The sequence below is a fragment of the Lynx canadensis genome, chromosome A3 (assembly GCF_007474595.2).
Source record: "Lynx canadensis isolate LIC74 chromosome A3, mLynCan4.pri.v2, whole genome shotgun sequence".
NCBI classification, from domain to species: domain Eukaryota; kingdom Metazoa; phylum Chordata; class Mammalia; order Carnivora; family Felidae; genus Lynx; species Lynx canadensis.
Genome location: NC_044305.1, coordinates 105,326,153 through 105,344,093, shown reverse-complemented (window position 1 = coordinate 105,344,093; position 17,941 = coordinate 105,326,153). Strand labels below are relative to the sequence as shown.

Here is a 17,941-nt window from a genome sequence, read left to right as displayed (position 1 = left end):
TGGGCTTAGCTAGGACTGTCAAACTAAGCACCTATAGGTGGCCTCTCCAGCATGGTGGTTTAGAGTCATCAGACTTGTTAAATGGCATCTCAGTACTTTTAAAGAAAGAAACCACCAGAATTTTAGAATCTGCAAGACTTACTATTTAGTCTTGGAAGCTATGCAGCTGCTCTTGGTCAAAAGCAAGTCACAGAGCCAGCCCAAATTCAAAGGACAGGGCTCCCCAAGGGCATGATTACTGCAGGGGGAGGGGAGTCAACTTTGAAGACTCGCCATGCTACATGATCTAAGAATCTGTAACTTCAAATAGTATATATAAAAATTAAATTTTTTTAACAGAATGGTATTCAAATCATATATTCAAGCTGATTTTCATAAAACTCTGCTACTATAATATTTTTATTTCCCTACAAAACTTCCAGAGTACTCTGCAATTTATGTTTTCCTGTAGAAGTGTCTACCTCAGATAGTTTTTCTGTTTTATTATGAAAAACATTTAATATACAGAAAAGAAGAAAGAATTTACAGTGAACACATATTTATCCACCACTTAGATTCTGTAATTAACATTTTGCTATAATTGGGTTTTCCCATGTTTATCCATCATCAGTGTCTTATTTTCTGATAAACTTAAAAGTAAGTTGCAGGTAATCAGATACAGATTTAAATTAATTTTCTTTCTGATCCTTTTACCTTAAAGGATAGTCAGAAAATGTAAAGAATTCCTATTAGCATATCTTATCTGAGAAGTTCCCTGCGTGGACCTTTTCAACCTGCTTTATATAATGTCACCTATCCAGTCACACTTTGGTTTAGTTTTTCACAACTCTTCCTTTTTAAATATTTTTTAATGGTTTATTTTTGAGAGAGAGAGAGACAGAATGTGAGCAGGGGAGGGGCAGAGAGCGAGGAAGACACAGAATCTGAAGTAGGCTCCAGGCTCCAAGCTGTCAGCAAAGAGCCCAACGCAGGGCTTGAACCAATGAACTGTGAGATCGTGACCTGAGCCTAAGTTGGACGCTTTACAAGACTGAGCCACTCAGGCGCCCCCCCCCTTTTCTTTAATACTTATTTATTTTTGAGAGAGACAGAGTGTGAGTGGGCTAGGGGCAGAGAGAGAGGGAGACATAGAATCCAAAGCAGGCTCCAGGCTCTGAGCTGTCAGCACAGAGCCCCATGTGGGACTTGAACTCACGGACTGCGAGATTATGACCTGAGCCGAAGTCAGATGCCCAACTGACTGAACCACCCAGGTGCCCCAGTTTTCACAACTCTCACTCCTAATAGTCTCACTAAGATCTTCAGAGGAAAAAGAGAATTTTTTTTTTTTTTGGTAATTATAAAAAGTCATCCACAACCCCAGCATAAGCACAACTATTAATATATTTCCTGTTATTTTTTATTTCATATATTTTTGCAATAATTGCTAGTGTATATAGTTTAAAAATCTTTTTTAAAACATGTGAAGTGTTCAGATTATTATATAATAGCCTGATAATTAATGAGTATTTGATATTTAATTGAATGACAGGACCACTGTTTTTAACCATGGGCAAGTAAGTTGCTTCCCAATTGAGGAAAGCTATTGAACCCAGTCACATGTTATTGCTTATTGCCTGAAATTGGTTATATGAAAAGTTCATTACCCCATCCCTCTGATTCACACAACCTTAGTTAAAACTGCAGAGAAAGAAGTTGAAAGGAATAAAGATTGACTTTAGTTCTGTATCAGGAACAGATTAGGAAGTTAGGGAAAAAGTTACATTCAATTGTGATGAAACATTTTTGTTAAGTAAATTTTCATTTTTTACCAGTATTTTGACAGATATTCTCAGAGTTGAGTTGAGTAAACTTCCTATTTAAAGTTTACCTACAAGTTTAAGCATATGAGAAACCTTTGATGTCAAGTAGAAAGACTAGGTATGTGTGTTATATATTTACTCTGATTTTTATTCCTCTTTGCTGTGTAATTCCTTTGGATTCTAAAAAGCAGTAGCCAGTGCACTACCACTTGCTGATATAATGTATACTTACATAAGTGGTGGTTGCAAATTTTTCTCCTAGCTGGAGCATAATTAGCTGGTCAAACAAATTGAATTCTCTAATTGTAGGGATACAGAGTCTTACAGAAGATAGTTTTTGAGTCCTTCTACAGTGATAGAGAATTATACTTAATCCATCAAGGCAGTTAGTTGAGTCTCTTGTTTTATTAATAGATTTTTCAGAGAAAGCAGTTCTTGATTGTCAAGATTCATTCTTCCTAGAATTAACCTTTATTGTAGAAAAAAAAATCCCATCTAGCCTACATTCTTCATGTTGTATAGTGAGTATATTTCATCTTGTTTGGCCTCTGTGGAAACAGATGGTTACTATTTTTCATATAGTAACTTTAGATACCTGAAACCTAACATTTATCTTTTAGGCTTTACTGTGCTTGAATTAAGTTATTTACATAATACAGACCTAAACAGAGCTTTCTGCCCATGAAAAAGATGCACTCTGGGGATTCTTAAAATACGCTTCTGGACATTTGGTCATGTTTGTGTGTGCATATATTCATGGTCTTAATGAGCAGTTAGGTAACTTGAACTACATTGCTTGATTGCTACATTGGTGGGAGCATATGTCCAAGTATCAGCTCTATCAACAAATATTATAGCAAAATGAATGCAGAAAAAATGATCTGGGCTTGATCTGACTTTTGAAAATGTAGATTTACTTTGGGGAAGACGTGAGGAATTTGATCTGGGCTCTATTCATCCGATTTTTAGAAAATTCCTAGAATGTTAAGTTGATCCTGGGATGATTTTATGGGTTTGAGCCAGATCTGGGGAGATCCAGATTGTATCATCCTCTTGCAGAGTGGGCTTTAGGATATCCCATGTATTCTACACTTAAGAATTACTACTTGTATCTCTCATTTATGTGGATCCTCCTGAGTTGATCTGAAGAGAGTAGAAGGGTACAGGAAAGGAGATTTAAGTTTGCCATATCATATTTACTTGGTGTCAGCCTCTCACACTTGTTTCCTGTCTAAATAGCACAATAAAACTCCATACTAGAAGTACATGGGTGCTCTTTTAAATTTTGAGGATGCTTTACTTTGACAATAAGAATATTTGAGTTTTGGATTTCAACCAGTAGAATGGTAATGGTTTTGCCTTTGTTTTTTTCAGTCAATGAAAACTTAAAAAAAAAAAACAAAAAAAAAAACCCAAAAACCTTTAATATAGGTATAATGCAATTGGGTAATGTTTGTATGTATTTTCCTAAAAATTACCTGAGACACAACGTTTAAATGATCAGTGACATCATTTAAACAGTGATGGCTCTTGTCAATAAGGAACTCACAGTGAATTAGGTGAATTCTGAAGCCAAGAAGTTTAGTTGTAGATCTTGAATTGATTAATTACAGCAGCAACCCCATTTGTTGAAGAGACCATTTTCATAAGGAAATAGATGAAAAGCTTTTCAAAAGGCCTCCTTTATAAATTTCCAAGTTCTGCAAATCTTTAACTTAGTTTTTTTTTTTAATAATTTTTTTAAATGTTTTTATTTAGTTTAGAGAGAGAGCAGGGGAGGGGGGGAGGATGGGGGGGGAACGTGACAGAGGATCCACAGCGCGCTCTGTGCTGACAGCAGAGAGCCGAAATGGGACTCAAACTCACGAGCAGTGATATCATGACCTGAATGAAGTCAGACACTTAACCAACTGAGCCACCCAGGCATCCCTAACTTGCTTTAGTTTTTATCTTTGATTTTTCTTTTAGTTTTCCCAAATTAAAAAATAACAGATTTCATGTAACATAAAGTTTTTTAAAAAATCAAATCTGTGTTTATGTGTTTGGATTTTTGCTTTGTTTTGGTACAGGAGCATTTTAAACTTCTTTGTGGCCAGGGATAGCCTGCTTCGTAATTTCTATTATAAGAAGAGTTTAGAGGTGGCAGTTTGTGTGTATGTGGGGGGGGGGGGGGCGGGCGGTGGTGAGGGATGTCATGAAAATATGTTTTGAAGCTTCTTTTGAATAGTCATTTTATTTTCACTCATACTGTATGTTCTAGATCATTCAAATCATCAGAGTTCTATAAAAATGACCTTATTTACATATAATGCACATGTCACCCGTATAACTGAAAAAGTATCAGTTGTCCATATCAAATACATAGTTTGCCATATTTATGTTGCCACTGCCTTGTTTACGCTACCATTACCTCTAACCTGAACAGGTCTCACAACTTCTTATCTGTTGCTTCCTTCTAGTCTTATCTCTCTCAAGCAGTTTCTTTGCCTTAAATCCATCCTCCACGTAACCACCAGGGGATGAGCTGCTTAAATTGCAAATTTGATCTGGCCACTCCCTGGCTGCCCTCCAAGACAGTATTCTTCAGAGTGAAGTGTGTAAAATGATTTATTGCTGATGCGGGGAAAAAAAATATCAGAATTTTTGTATTTACTTTTAGACCTAAGATAGAGGAAAGAAATTAAGCCGTACCAATATCTGATAGAACGATTCACATGCTTCGTCAGTCTGTCAGTTTGTCCTCTGTCACCTAAGGAGTGGGAGTCCCACGCAGGAATTTACAGTGGAGCTCTCTCCCATTCGCTCTCCGTGTGTTGCATCATATTGCCATTTACTTGTACTTTGTTAAGTATGTTTATGTATTATCTGATTCTCATAAAATAGATAAGTGTCTTAAAAAAGATTTCTTTGAAGAAACGAGAGATTTAAGAGATGTCAATAAGCAGAGGAGAAGAAGAAAATGGCACAGACCGTTTTATATTTTTGTTCAAGTTGTTTTTCAGACACATTATAGGTTTAAAATTAGTGATCCAGTCAGGTTTGATAAGAAGTCATCTCTCCAAAGTCAAAATTACTCAGGTGACTTGTTTGAAATATGTTTGATTCTTTCCCTAAATATATATATTGTGCCTTAAAATATTAGCTAATGATAGAAAAAGCAAAAAGTAGTTTGTCAGGTCTTACTATTCACCACTCTAGGCCTGCATAAAATTTAAATATTATAAGCATCTTGGTGATTAAGTCCAAGTGGGAAAATAAGGCAATGTTTGTGAAAGTAATAAAAAGTTATAACATCAAGATTAAAATACTTCCTTCACTTGAAAGAAATGAAAATGCTATTTTCCAGCACACATACATACACCAAACTCTAATGAAAGTATGAAACTGATGCTGTAATTAGCAGGACATCTAAGATGCTTATTTTTATCCATACTTTCCAGATTTCTATTTTTTACATGTTTTATAATGTTCATAACATATTAGCAGAGTAATACATGTATAAAGAATTTACATATATTGAGGGTGTGAGCTCCACATTTAAAAACCTTTTATTGACACTTAATACATGTAATCATAATCCAGGTAAAAAGAAAGAGAGCATACCCAATACCCCAGAACACCCTACACCTTTCCTCTTCTCCCAATTATTACCCCCCCCAATATCTCCAAAAATAACTGCTATCTTAATTTTTGACAATATTGTGTAGTTTTACCTGGTTTATGTAAGTGGAATCTTAAAACATACACTCTTTTGTGTTTGGTTTCTTTTGCTCAGTACTGTTTGAGAGTCATTCATGTTGTGTAGCTGTGGTTCGTTCAGCATCCTTGCTGAATGATACTGTGTTATATGAATATGCCACAGTTTATTTGTCTGTTCTAATATTGATGGATTTGATTTGTTTCCAGTGTCTGACTGTTACAGATAATACTGCTCTGATTCCTGTACATATTTTTTGGTACACATATTTCTGTTGAGTATAATCCTAGGATTGGAATGCTGAGTTGTAGGGAATGTGTTTATCCCACTTTTTTTTTTTTTTTATTTTTATTTTTGGGACAGAGAGAGACAGAGCATGAACGGGGGAGGGGCAGAGACAGAGGGAGACACAGAATCGGAAACAGGCTCCAGGCTCCGAGCCATCAGCCCAGAGCCTGACGCGGGGCTCAAACTCACGGACCGCGAGATCGTGACCTGGCTGAAGTCGGACGCTTAACCGACTGCGCCACCCAGGCGCCCCATATCCCACTTTAATAGTGATGCCAAATAGTTTTCCATACTGGCTGTACTAGTATATAGTTCCATCAGCAGTTCTAAGAGTTTGCGTTGTTCTACATCTTCACCAACACTAGGTATTGTTAGTCTTTTTAATTTAAGCCACCCAATGAGTGTGTAGTGGTATTTTATTATGGTTTCAAATTGCGTTTTCTTGAATACCAATAAGGTTGAGCATCTTTTCACATATTTATTGGCCAATTGGGTGTCCTCTTTTTTAAAGTTCCTGTTCAACTCTTTTATTCATTTTTGTATCGGACAACTGTCTTTCTGGTTGATTTATAAGTATTCTCTGTATATTCAGGATATGAGCCCTTTGTCAGTTATGTTCCAACTGCTTTCTCCTATTCTGGCATGCCCTTTCACTTTTAATAGTGTCTTTTTATAATGGACATTCTCAGTTTTAAGGTTGGTCCCGATATTAATCTTTTCCCTTATCAATAGTGATTTCCGTATCTGTTTAACTGTCTTCTGAAAGCTTTATTGTTTTGTCTTTCACAGTTAGATCTGGAATTGACTTTTGTATATGCTCTGAGGTAAGGGTCAAGTTTTATTCCCTCCCCTCCCCCATATGCAGATCCACCTGACCCAGCATTATTTATTGGCATGGATCTTGTTTCCCCAGCTCTCCAAAGTACCACCTTTGGTCTGTATATGAGTGTGCTTAATTTTGGAGTCTCTTTTCAGTTCTATGGGTTTATTTGTCTACCTTTGTCTTAATTACTGTAGTTTCATAATAAGTCTTGCTATGTAGTAGAGCAAGTGCACCTACATTTTTCCTTTTGTTCATGAGGGTTTTACTTATTCTTGACTTTTTGCTTTTCTGTGTAAACTTCAGAATAAGCTTACCAAATTCCATCCACAGGAACACATGCGTGCATGAACACACACAAAGTGTTGAAATTTTTTCCATACTGCATTAAATTTCCAAATCAGGGTAAAAGTGGCATGTTTTCATTGAGTCTTCAATCCATGAATTTGGTATATTTATCCAATTATTTAGGTATTTAATTTCTCTCAACAACATTTACTAGTTTTATGTGCAGAAGTCTTGAACGTCATTTTATTATTTTTATTACTAGGTATTTTTTTAGTATTCCTGTAAATGATATTCTTTAAAGCCACTGTTTTTCTGTTTGTTTCTAGGATAGAGTAATATAGTTGATTTTGTGTATTGACCTGTATCCATCAACCTTGCTAAGCTCGCTATTAATTCTAATCAGCTGTCTATATATTTTTGGTATTTTTATATACATAATCATGTTGTCTGTGAATGATAGTTTTATTCTTTTCTAATGTCTAATTTATTTCTCTTGTCTTACTGAACTGAGTAGGACTGCAGTATAAAAGAGAAGTGGTGGGAGTAGGTATCCTTGTTTATTTTGTTCCCTACCTCAAAAGGAAAGCTTTCAGTATTTCCAACATTAAATATGATGGTGTCATTTTTTAATTTTTGTTGTTTGCCTGTTGCACTTACTATGGCTGCATAATCAATTAAAAATTTAATGGCATATGGGATGCCTGGGTGGCTCAGTTGGTTAAGCATCCGACTCTTGATTTCGACTCAGGTCATGATCTCATGGTTCATGAGATGTAGCCCCACAATGGGCTCTGTGCTGATAGCACAGAACCTGCTTGGAATACTCTGTCTCCCTCTCCCCACCCCCCCAAATAGATAAACACACATTTAAGAAAAGAAGTTTTAAGTATATTTTGAGAGAGAAAGCACGGGTGGGGGGAGGGGCAGAGAGAGAAGAAGAGAGAGCAAAAGAGAATTCCAAGCAGACACTGCACTGTCAGCATGGAGCCTGACATGGGGCTCAAACCCAGAAACCACGAGATCATGACCTGAGCTGAAGTCCTACACTCAACCAATGGAGCCACCCAGGCACCCCTCATTTAAGAAAATTTTAATGGCCTATGGGGTGTATGGGTGGCTGGGTTGGTTGAGCCCCACAGAGGGCTTGCTACTGTTGGGTCCCCTCTCTCTGCCCCTCCCCCGCTTGCACTCTCTCAAAAAATAAACATTAAAAAAATTTTTAATAGCATAGAGCAACCATTTATTATGATCATTGTTTTTGTGGATTAGGAATTTAAGTAGGGCACACCATGGAAGGCTTATCTCTATTCTGTGTTGTCTGAAGCCTTGGCTGCAAGATGCAAAGGCAGAGGGAGAGAGGAACCATCTGAAGACTCATTTACTCATATGTCTGATTGTTGATGCTGGCTCTTTGCAGGGAGCCTCCTTTCCTTTCCACCTGTGGAGAGGTGGTCTCCGCCATGTGGCCTAGTGTGAGCTTCTTCACAGCATGGTGGTTGGTTTCTCCTAAAGCAAACATTCCCAAACAAGAGAAAAGAAGCTGTATCCTTTTTACAGCCTAGTCTCAGAAGTCATATAAGCATTACTTTTGCTATACTCTGATTGGAGCAGTCACAAGCCCCCAACCAGATGCAAGAGAAAGGGAGCACAGACCCTGCTTTTTGCTGAAAGGAATGTCTGTCCGTCATAGTATAAGAACACATCTATGTTTATGTATGCATGTATCCAGCTAGTGCAAGAGAGAAATGCAGAAAATGTGATCTGCTGAATGCCTTTGTTATCAGACTAAGGATGTTCCCTTCTATTCATAGTATTTAATGTTTTTGTTTTGAAGGATTTTAAATTTCATGAAATGCCTTTTGTTTGAAATTAATGATTTTTTTCTGTTAATGTAAGTTTCTTCAATAAAGTCAACTTGGTTGTGATTTATTATCTTTTTTATATGTTACTGCTTTTGGTTTGCTAATTCTTTTTTAGGATTTTTGCATCTTTGAAAGTTCTTTGAGAGGACCACGTCTTAACCTACATCACTTTTATATCCTACCATATACCTAATAAAGTGTTGGACATATGGTAAAAGCTTAGAAAATAACTTTTTTTCCTGTCTCTCAGTTCCTTATTCAACAATATCAAATCCTTGGGATACAATGTGTTGGTGATTTTATTAAAAAATATTCTTTATGTGGAAATAGGAGAGGTTTTCTGAAAATGTAAACCTATCTGCCCTCACCTAGAAGTCTGAGTAGTCTTTTCTGTATCATATCTACCAGCTTGAGAACCTTCACTATACATAAGCAAAGATTGTGCAGCAAGAAGGACAATAAAATGCTGGATTCTCTAATTTGGCACTAAACAAAAATTTAAAGTTATTTTGCTTATTGTCTCCTTCTTATTCTCTTTCTGTAGCCATGGAGAAATAAAGTCATAAAATTAATACACTGCCAATTCTGATTATGGAGGCCGGTCTCAGCCTTATTAATAAAATTTACTTTGTCAGTAAAACTGATTCCTGTCTTAGAAGAGATACTTTAAAAATTATGTATTTGTAAATTATAAATATGTACTTGCACATTTTAACAAATCAAACTTTGTACAAGATAACCCTTGTTAATAGTTTAGTTTGTATCCTTCTGTGGTAGAGGTAGACAAAATATGGCCCTCGTGCCAAATCCACTGTATCTGTACATCCTGTGAGCCAAGAGTGTGTTTTTATATTTTTAAATGGTTGAAAAAAATCAACAGAATATTTCATGACCCATGAAAGTTATATGAGATTCTAACTTCAGTGTCTATTAAGTTTTATTGGAACATAGCCAAGCTCGTTTGTAGACATGTTGCTACAATAGAGTGCAATAGTTGGGACAGAGTTCTTTTGACATTGCAAAGCCTAAAATATTTACTCTTTGGTCCTTTACAGAAAAAGTTTGCTGACCCCTGTTCTACATGAACAGGTTTTGTTGTTTGTTTCAAAAACAGGACATAAAATAACACTGTGTGTACAATGGCTGTGCATTATCTGTTGCTTACTGGCAACTAGCTTTTTTCACTTAATGTATCTCCCATGGATAACCTTCACACCACATTGATAGACATATGATACATTCTTTTAATAGTGTATAATATTTCATATTTAGGAGCCATTTCGTTCACCTGTTCTCATTTTGATAGACCTTTAAGTCTTGTTTATATAGTCCCTTCTCTCCTTACTACATACATTGTTGGATCAAAGAGTGTGTGTGTAATTTTAAATAGCTATTACCAGATTACTTTTAAGAAAGTTTGTAGCAGTTCACAAATGTACCAGTACAACTGCCTGTGTCCTAACATCCTAGCTACTGTTTGCTCTCATATTTTTATTTAGCCCATAGGAACAGTAAAAATTGTTTTTAATTTTCTGTCCTGCTGACTGAAGAGGCTAAGTCATTTGTAATTGTAAAGACATGCTTTCAGCAGGGTAAGGTTTAATCATCTCAACAATTTGTTTTCTTTTTGCTTTTGAACAGATCTTAAATGCCAGCAGTCACAACTGCAGATTTTACTCTAGCCAATTATCTTTCCTCTCCTTACTTATAGGAAGTAACCTTTTTTTTTTTTTTTTTTTTTTTTTTTAAGTCTGCACCTATTCCTATTACAAGAGTACTATGTGAGAGATTTGGTCCTACTTAGCCCATATCTCTCACAGTATGTGAAAAAATCCTAAAACACATCTAGATACAGTAAACAAGATCTTTGGTTACAAAGGTCATTACATTTTTATTCTTTGGACAATTGAGTAAATACAGATTAATAGTTTATTAAGCAATGCTGGCTCTAGGCTACATTATGAAAAAGGTGAAATTGTCCTTACAACTCCACCTTTTCTCTTCTCCCTCATTTGTACCCTTATTTAGGTTATTCTTTTAGGTGATCTGCCCTTTTCAGATACACAGTTATGCCCCAGTTGTCTTCTGCCATCATTTATACTTTTGGGAAAATTTAAATTCTACTTAAGACTTCTAAGTGAATTTACATTTTAAATTATGGAAGTTTTTGTTGCTTATTAAATGAGGAGTTTGCTGTTGTTTTGGCAACAGCTTGTTTGAGATATAATTCGTATACCATACAGTTCACACATTTGAAATACTCAATTCACTTGTTTTTAGTATATTCATAGGGTTGTGTAACTTGTACCACTATCAGTTCTAGACTACTCTCAACACCCAGAGAAGAAATTGTCTTCTTTAGCAGTTGCTCTCCATTCCTCCTGCAGACCCTAGGTAACCACTAATCTGCTTTCTGTTACACATTTGCCCCTTGTGGACATCTCCTATAAATGGAATCATACAACAAGTCCTCTTTGTGACTGGCATCTTTCTTTAACTTGGCATGTTTTCCTGATGCATCCATATTGTAGTATGTATCAGTACCCCATTCCTTTCTATAGTTGAATAATCCATTGTTTGGATATACCACATGAATGATATCCATTATTTGATGCACATTTGGGTTATTCTGCTTTTTGACTCTCATACATAATGCTGCTGTGAACATTCATGTGTAAGTTTTTACGTAGACATGTTTTCATTTCTGTTAGGTGTATACCTAGGAGAGAATTGCTGGGTCTTATAGTAATCTATGTTTAACTTTTTTTTTTTTTTTTTTTTTTTTTTATTTATTTTTGGGACAGAGAGAGACAGAGCATGAACGGGAACGGGGGAGGGGCAGAGAGAGAGGGAGACACAGAATCGGAAGCAGGCTCCAGGCTCTGAGCCATCAGCCCAGAGCCTGACGCGGGGCTCGAACTCACGGACCGCGAGATCGTGACCTGGCTGAAGTCGGACGCTTAACCGACTGCGCCACCCAGGCGCCCCTATGTTTAACTTTTTGAAGAACTGCCAGAATATTTTCCAAAGTGGTTGTACCATTTACATTCTCACCAGCATTGTATCTGGTTTATTTTATTTAGCATAATATTTTCAAGACTCACCCATATTGTAGCATGTGTCCGCATTTTATTTTTTAAGGTTGGATCATACTCCATTGTATGTATATACACATTTTGTCCATTCATCTGTGGATAGACATTTGGGTGGTTTCCACCTGTTCACTGTTGTGAATGATGTTACTGTTAAACACTGGGGTACAAGTATATGTTTGAGTCCCTGCTTTCAATTCCTGTAAGTGGAATTGCTGGATCACATGTTTAACTTTTTGAGGAACCACCAGGACGTATTATGCAGTGGCTACATAATTTTGCATTTCCACCAGCAACGCACGAGGATTCTTTCTCCACTTGTGGAGAAAGTACTTTCATGTACTTACTGGCAGTTCGTGTATCTTTGGAGAAATGTCTATTCAAGTCCTTGACCTATTTTTGAGACTAGTGTTGCTGGATTGCTCAGTAAGTAGATCTTAATATTTAGTGAATCTTGCTGGATTATTCCTTCAGTGTAGCTTTTTAATGTACACTTCTCTTCAAAACATACGGAAGTTCTGATGCCAACATTTAGTGTTGCCAGAATTTACAACTTTTGTTTATTTAATGGATATGAAATAGTAGCCTGTGATTTTAATTTGTATGTTCCTAATTACTAGTAAGGATGATCCATCTTCCCACCTTCCATATAAACAGAAGTTTACCTATTCATCTCTTTCACATTTTTTGATCAGGTCGACGTCTTTTCTTATTGATATATTTACATATTTCTTGTATGATTCCAAATATTTTTTTCCAAATTGTGCCTTTAAATTTTTTTTTCCTTTTTGAAGTAGGAAGAACTGAATTTGAATTTGGGTCCTTAGGAGTTAACATAGGTGCCTGAGAAACTAGTTACTCAATAAAATTTAGGATGAATAAGTATTTTTCAGAAATCTAAAAATCTGTGTTATTTTTTAAAGCAATAATGCTACTTGTTTTTAAAATAGACAAAAGTGTATACTTACAGCTTATATAACATTTTAATATTTAGTACTTAGAATCATATTGTTTGGGTTATATCTGTAAACTTATTATTTAGAAGTTCTATTTTGGGGGGGGGGCACCTGGTTGACTCAGTTGGTCAAGCATCTAACCAGCTCAGGTCGTGATCTCGAGGTTCGTGAGATTGAGCTCCACTTTGGGTTCTGTGCTGATAGTGTGACGCCTGTTTGGGATGTCTTTCTTTCTCTCTTTCTCTCAAAATAAATAAACTTTAAAAAATGCTTTAAAAAAAGTTATATTTTTGCCTGATGTTTTATAGGTTTACATAGCTCTCCAGTTGCATTGCTTTTCTAAATTTTTCTGAAAATTCTCATCAATATTTTATTTAAATAACTTGTTCCAGAGACCAAACTTTCATTTTTCCCTCCCATTAAAAATTGACTGATTTTCTTTTTTGAGTCTCACTATTTTCTGTATAAATCTATCAGGACAATTGTTGTATTACACTTTGTTTACATTTCTTTCTCCCCCACTCATCCATGCTTTTTAGGTTTGGAGACTATCTTATCCAATGAATGGCATATAATTATTCATTAAATGTTAATCTGCTAATTCCAATTTAGCTTTTTTTTTTTTTAAGTGTTTGTTTATTTTTGAGAGACAGAGTGGGGCAGGGGCAGAGAGAGAGGGAAACAGAGAGCCCGAAGCAGGCTCCACACTGACAGCTGAGAGCCTGATGTGGGGCTTGAACTCCCAAACCAAATGACCCGAGTCAAAGTTGGACACTTAACCGACTAAGCCACCCAGGCATCCCCCAGTTTAACATTCTGATGATGAAATGGAATTTGGTGAATAAGTAATTAGTAAAATAATGTAGCATCTCTTTCTGCTGACTTTTCAGAGACTGTTCCAGTAAATCTTTACTGCCTAGGTGCCTGACCCTGCAGATCTTACTGAACATTAAGAATTTAGTCAATTTAGGTGTGGGTTTACCAGGCCTTTATTTTAGAATCTTAGTAATTATTTTAGTAATAGCTAACATTCATAAGACTTTCACTATTTTTGCTGTCATTTTTAAGTGTTTTTTAATGATTTTTATCTAATTAAATTCTCTTTGATTTTATATGTTAGGTACTCTTAGACTCATTTTAAAGATGAAGAAACAGAGGTGTGGAGAAGTTAAGAAACTTGACCAGAGTTATACAATTAGTAAATGGTGAGCCAGTTTTTGAATCCAGGTAGTCTAAATTCAGCACTATATTCTTAACCACTGTATATATACTAAATAAAATTTTGGTTACACATGAACTTTATATTCTAAGAACAATTTTGTTAATAAAAACATACATGGTAGAATATTTTTCTTAAAGCAAGATAGGTACTATATTTTCTGCCAAGGACTGATGATTCACCAGGAGGGGTAGGGGGGGCAGGGAGAAGAGGGAGAGAGAAACTGCGAATGAGTAAGTTTAGGACTAAATACATAAAGAAAGCATTGAGTTTGTCTAAGGAATCAGTAAGGGGAAGAGAGTGGGTTGTTTGTTTTAATGGAGAGATATAGGCATTTTAGCTTATTTATTCATAACAAAAAAATTAGTGAAATAAGTTGTCTGTAGTCCTGGGTTGAGGCCTTTTAGTGCAAAAATATCTAACCTCTTGATTGGGCTAAATCTCTAAAACTGTGACAGCAATAACAAAAATATACTTAATGGGCATATTGTGACAGAGAGAGGGGAAGAAGGGGAAGAAAGGCAGGGAGAGACAGAATCTCAAAGTCCAGGAACAAAAGAGGAAAAGGGGATATTCAGAGAAAGAAGAAGCCAAAAAAGGAAGAAATATTTAGGGCAATGAGAGATAACCTGTCTTTTCCATCAGTCATCGGCTAAAATTGTTTCTTCCAGATCCTTTCCCCAGCCCCATGAAACTTTTCATGTGGGGGTTCTGTTCTTCTAAAGCGACCCCAGTACTCTGCATGTCACTAAGGTAAAAGGGGTCTCTATCTTGCCCCTTGTTTAGTCCTGTCTTTGCTGCTGATTCTACAGTGTGTCCACAATAAATCAACCAGTGTTTGGAGAGTTACCAGTGCTAATGGTGTTTTCCAGGTGTAGAGAAAAATAAAACGAAATAGCTTCTCCCCTAGAGGACTTTGCAATCTAGTTAGGAATTTAGAATGTAACTTTATTAAAAGATAATTAACAATATCCTGCAATATGATGTGTCAGATGGTATAGACATTCCACACTCAGCTCTCTTTAACCAGCTCTTTTTAGCAGGCAACCTTGTCTCCTACTTTACAGATTAAAAATTTTGGTATAAAAACAAACATCTGTGCCTGCTTTCATCCTCTTTCTTCTTAGATAAAACAGTGTCCCTTTTCAAGGCTCATTCTTTGGGCTGTATTTTCTTTCTTCCTTTCTTTTTAAGTTTTATTTATTTAAGTAATCTCTACACCACGTGTGGGGCTGGAACTCGCAACCCCAAGATCAAGAGTCCCATGGTCTTCTGACTGAGCCAGGCAGGAACCCCTGGGCTGTATTTTCTATTTTAGCCCTTCACATCTTCTTTAACTAGAGTTTTCCTGTATGTCCTTTCATATTAGTACACATCACTCTGTTGTTGATTTTTTTCCCCAAACCCTGAAAATATATTGCCCTTCTATCTGGAGCAAAAACCCCATCATCATCCTTCCGCAACATTGTCTCCACCCCTCACCCATTTATTTCCCCCTTCCATCTTCACTACCTCATGGTCACAGTTCAGTGCATTGTAGACTCTTGATTGGGCTCAGGTCATGATCTCCCAGTTTGTGGGATCAAGGTGCTCACAGCTCACAGTCTGCTTGGGATTCTCTCTCCTCTGCCCCTCCTCTGCTCATGCTCGCTTGCTTGCTCGCTCTGTCTCAAAATAAATAAGCATTAAAAATTGTTTATTACTCGTGCAGTTGTACTATTTTACAGTAATTTGGGAAATTAAGTGAATTAAGAAAAATGACTGTTCTCATTGTACATTCATCTCACTTAAGTACAATGCTTATAATGAATCAGCCATGTTAGTTTTAACACTAAAATTTCAAAAATGATTGAAAAGTGATAATTCTTTTAGTTTCTTTAAAGTAACGGTGGATTTTATTTTATTCAAAACAAAAAGGAAAAAAGGAAATGAGATTTGCCACTTTGCACACACATTCTTAATTTTTTTATTTCCTAGTAGAGGAAAATACTTTGGGGGCTTTAACTGTGTTACTTATAGAAACTGTTGAGTATATTTTGTGTTTCAGTTTCAAAAGGCAAAAACTGAGTTTTGTATTTGAAGCAGTTGCACCTTATGCTTAATCAATTAAAAGAAGATCAGAGAAGTCTGAGGACAACCAAATTATTGTAATGAATATTCATTCATGTGGTGTATTAATTCATGTGTTTCTGCCTATGCCTGGAGTTTAGCCACTCCCCAAAGCAGCCAAAGTTTTTTGTCTGTATCTTTACCCCCTTTTGGCTGCATGCTCTGTTTGCTCTCTCTCCTTCAGTGTCTTTGTCTCTCTTTATAAATAAGTAGAAAACTTTACTTCAGAGAGCAAAGGGACAGGAGAAGAGCTATCTTAAGAAATTTTTATTTGTGCCAACATAGAAGTGCTTTGTGGTAGGCCATCTGGACCGGGAGGATTTCCTCAGAATGTAAAGTATGTCGTGAGATTTAGAGAGCTGGGATTTGCTCTGGAACTATCTGGGAAGGCAGCAGGAAACGTAGACAGAACTGGTTTATATTGCTTGTAACGTAGGTGGCAAGAATGGAAGACAGCTTGCCTGGTCTCGCTTCAGTGTGTGTTTCCTCTACACTTACGAACTTCTGCACTGGTAACGTATCTTTCCTTTCCCGCGAATTCAAAACCTGTCTCACAGACTTTACTCATGACAAAAGAAGTCTGAGGACTGGGAGTGAACCTAGATCCGTTCTTCACCCCCCCCCCGCCCCCCTCCTCTCTTTAAATATATGTGTCAGTAATGGCATAAATATTTGCTTACATACTTTTACAAAGTATTTAAGACTGAACCCACTATGTAAATAAATATAATCCTTTTGTGAGGGCAGAGTGGGCTTTGCTCAACTTGTTCTTTCCCTGCCCCCCACAAAGGATGGCCATTACACTATTCTTGAGGGAAAAAATTAAAACAGCAGCTTTTAATGGAAAATAATTCAAAAATGCCTCTCTAAAATAATAGCAAATCATAAATTATGTAATTAAGCTTGATGTTTGCTTCTATGAAGTCTAACCAGAAAATTTCATCAAAAGCAGAATTATCTGTTTTTAATTCTTTTTTTGTTAAATTAAGTAAGAGTTGGGGGGGGGAGCCATTTTAATTGTGAATTAATCCTGGTGATAGAATAAGTAAAGAAGTAAAGTCTGTCCCTGGGACCAGCCACCATGCTCAGAGTACTGTAGCAAAAATATTTTTCGGGGTGTGTGTGTGTTTGTGTGTGTGTGTGTGTGTGTGTGTGTGTGTGTTTTGCTTTGTTTTTCTTTTGTTTTTTTACTTAACACAGTTTCTCTTTTATGCTAGTAGATGAATTTTTAGTAAGACTGTATTACAAGGAAAAACACTTAGTTTTAAAAATGGAAAATAAGCAACATTATTTGTGTTATTTCATTGAAGCCAGAAGCCAGTCTTACTTTCATAGAATCATATTGCTAACTGGAGGTAATTGATATTGTCATTTACTAGCAAAATAAAATATCCAAGGTTTTAGCAATTTAAATGCCTTACTTAATTAAAACTTTGAGAGAAAAATGTGACTTTTGAAATAGAATATTATGATAAATAGGAAACCTTAATTTCTGCATAAATATAAATATATCTTCCTATGAGCGGCTGTGTTTTTAGAATGTATTTTCTTTGGTTTATTTCCACAAATAAATTTTAGCTGTTGTAGAACACATAGTGCATTACTTCTTGATATAGTCCTTAAGTATTTCTGTCTTTATGCAATATTTGAAGACAACCAATTCCAATTTAGAACAAAACAAAAAAATCATTTAAGTTGCTAAATTCCTTCTGATATGAATTTACTAACGTGGCAAATCATTTGTAATTGCGTTTTGTGTTATAAACAAATAATTTTTAAAGACCAGCTCTTCCTTTGAATGTATTGTA

General features: G+C 36.0%; 1 protein-coding gene across 5 annotated transcripts in view; it reads left to right on the top strand.

Moving 5' to 3' along the window:
• Positions 1-17,941, top strand: part of EML4 (EMAP like 4) — a 161,713-nt gene that overhangs the window by 42,661 nt on the left and 101,111 nt on the right. For 4 of the 5 annotated variants that reach the window (XM_030311216.1, XM_030311213.1, XM_030311214.1 and 1 more), the window contains exon 1: positions 16,564-16,645. The exons of the other annotated variant lie outside the window; for it this stretch is intronic. In XM_030311216.1, coding sequence (XP_030167076.1) covers positions 16,579-16,645 — 67 coding nt within the window. In that variant the 5' untranslated portion in view covers positions 16,564-16,578. Of the gene's footprint in view, positions 1-16,563; positions 16,646-17,941 lie in introns of those variants that run through there. 5 annotated transcript variants of the gene reach the window in all.